Raw genomic sequence first — 2,015 nt, 5'->3', positions numbered from 1 at the left:
GCTGATATGGGGTCCTCCAAGGCTTGGGTGAGTGTCCCCATGTCCCTTCCCTGGGGTGGCACCAGGTGTCAGTAGTCCAACCTGTGGCTTTGCTGGTCCCTGGTGGATGTGGCACTGTGGGGACAGGGGACATGAGGGTGGGGATGGACAGCGAATGGACATCCATGTCTCCTGGGTGATGCAGTGTCAGCGACAATGCCAGGGGCCCTCCATGTCCCTTGGGTCCCACAGCGGCAGGTCCAGGGGGAACACGGCACTAGGAGGACAAGGGACATCATGGTGGAGATGAAGGACCTCCATGTCCCTTGGGTGTCACAGTAGCAAGCCCAGCGTGGACGTGGCACGAGTAGGATGGGGGACATCAGGGTGGAGGTGGGACACCGAAGGGACCTCCACATCCCCTGGGTGCCACAGGGCCACATCTGGGGTGAACGTGGTACTGCTGGGAGACAGGGGACATCAGGCACGGACAGTCCTCGGGGTGCCACCCTACCAGCAGCATGCCAGCCCTCTGTGACACCCCGCCGCCGTGTCCCGCAGCCAGGCAGCAGGACCTGATGATGCTGGATGGCTTCATGATGTACCTCCTCTCTGCCGCCGGTGACATCCTCAACCAGGAGCACACCAAAGTGCACCAGGACATGAGCCAGCCCCTCTGCCACTACTTCATCTCCTCCTCCCACAACACCTACCTGACCCGCAACCAGGTCGGGGGCACCAGCAGCACCGAAGCCTATGTCAGGTGGGTGCCCCATGGTCGGATGCTCCATGGTTGGTCAGTCTGGTGGTTTGGGGGTGTCACGGTGGGGCGGGGACTCACCTGGTGGCAATGCGGTGGCAGGGCACTGATGGCAGGATGCCGTTGTGTGGAGCTGGACTGCTGGGAGGGCTCTGACGGGGAACCCATCGTCTACCACGGCCACACGCTCACCTCCAAAATCCTCTTCCGCGATGTCATCGAGAGCATCCGTGACTACGCCTTCAAGGTCAGCCGGGCGCCGGCAGCCCTGGGACAGGTGCTGGGGGACGGGTGCTGAGCACTGCCCGTCCCGTCCCCAGCAATCGCCCTACCCCGTCATCCTGTCCCTGGAGAACCACTGTGGGCTGGAGCAGCAGGCCACCATGGCCCACCACATGAAGGCCATCCTGGGGGACATGCTGCTGACCCAGCCGCTGGAGGGGCAGGACCCTCATGAGCTCCCGTCCCCAGAGGTAAGGCCACGTGCCCGCCCACCACAGTGTCCCCATGTGTCCTCTGAGCCCTGAGCTTGCCCCATCCTCCCACAGCAGCTGAAGGGGAAGGTCCTGGTGAAGGGCAAGAAGCTGCCGGAGCCATGGCATGAGCCCCGGAGTGTCACCTCCCTTCCGGACCCCGAGGAGGAGGAAGAGGAGGAGGAGGAAGATGAGGAGAATCTTCAGGATAGAAGCAACCAGCGAGTAAGGGGCTCTCTCAGGGCTATGGTGCCAGGGAACCATGGTGTCCCAGTGCTGCTGGAGGACCCTGGTGTCCTGGTGGTGCTGGATGACCATGGTGTGCTGGGGGCGCTGGAGGACCATGGTGTGCTGGGGGTGCTGGAGGACCATGGTGTGCTGGGGGTGCTGGAGGACCATGGTGTGCTGGGGGTGCTGGAGGACCATGGTGTGCTGGGGGTGCTGGAGGACCATGGTGTGCTGGGGGTGCTGGAGGACCATGGTGTGCTGGGGGTGCTGGAGGACCATGGTGTGCTGGGGGTGCTGGAGGACCATGGTGTGCTGGGGGTGCTGGAGGACCATGGTGTGCTGGGGGTGCTGGAGGACCATGGTGTGCTGGGGGTGCTGGAGGACCATGGTGTGCTGGGGGTGCTGGAGGACCATGGTGTGCTGGGGGTGCTGGAGGACCATGGTGTGCTGGGGGTGCTGGAGGACCATGGTGTGCTGGGGGTGCTGGAGGACCAGACTGTCCTGGTGGTGGTGGAGGACCCTGGTGTGCTGGGGGCACTGGAGGACCATGGTGTCCTGGGGGTGCTGGAAGACCA

At 64.0% G+C, this 2,015-nt stretch overlaps 2 protein-coding genes across 2 annotated transcripts in view; one reads left to right on the top strand and one right to left on the bottom strand.

Annotated features, from left to right (window-relative positions):
• Nucleotides 1-540: 540 nt before the first annotated feature.
• LOC104469026 (1-phosphatidylinositol 4,5-bisphosphate phosphodiesterase delta-3-like) overlaps nucleotides 541-2,015 on the top strand; it is a gene marked incomplete at both ends in the record, with an annotated part of 4,745 nt that continues 3,270 nt past the window's right edge. The window contains 4 exons of the mRNA XM_010083357.1: nucleotides 541-742; nucleotides 842-986; nucleotides 1,060-1,212; nucleotides 1,288-1,437. Of these exons, the coding sequence (XP_010081659.1) occupies nucleotides 541-742; nucleotides 842-986; nucleotides 1,060-1,212; nucleotides 1,288-1,437 (650 nt within the window). The remainder of the gene's footprint in view (nucleotides 743-841; nucleotides 987-1,059; nucleotides 1,213-1,287; nucleotides 1,438-2,015) is intronic.
• Nucleotides 1,457-2,015, bottom strand: part of LOC104469025 (countin-like protein) — a 1,419-nt gene continuing 860 nt past the window's right edge. The window contains exons 2-3 of the mRNA XM_010083356.1: nucleotides 1,862-1,960; nucleotides 1,457-1,518 (exon numbers count right to left, since the gene is read on the bottom strand). Coding sequence (XP_010081658.1) covers nucleotides 1,457-1,518; nucleotides 1,862-1,960 — 161 coding nt within the window. The remainder of the gene's footprint in view (nucleotides 1,519-1,861; nucleotides 1,961-2,015) is intronic.

Source organism: Pterocles gutturalis, unplaced genomic scaffold (genome assembly GCF_000699245.1).
Source record: "Pterocles gutturalis isolate BGI_N339 unplaced genomic scaffold, ASM69924v1 scaffold37650, whole genome shotgun sequence".
In the NCBI taxonomy this organism is placed as follows: domain Eukaryota; kingdom Metazoa; phylum Chordata; class Aves; order Pterocliformes; family Pteroclidae; genus Pterocles; species Pterocles gutturalis.
Note: the sequence above shows the minus strand (reverse complement) of the source record. Positions and strands in the feature narration are given on the sequence as shown.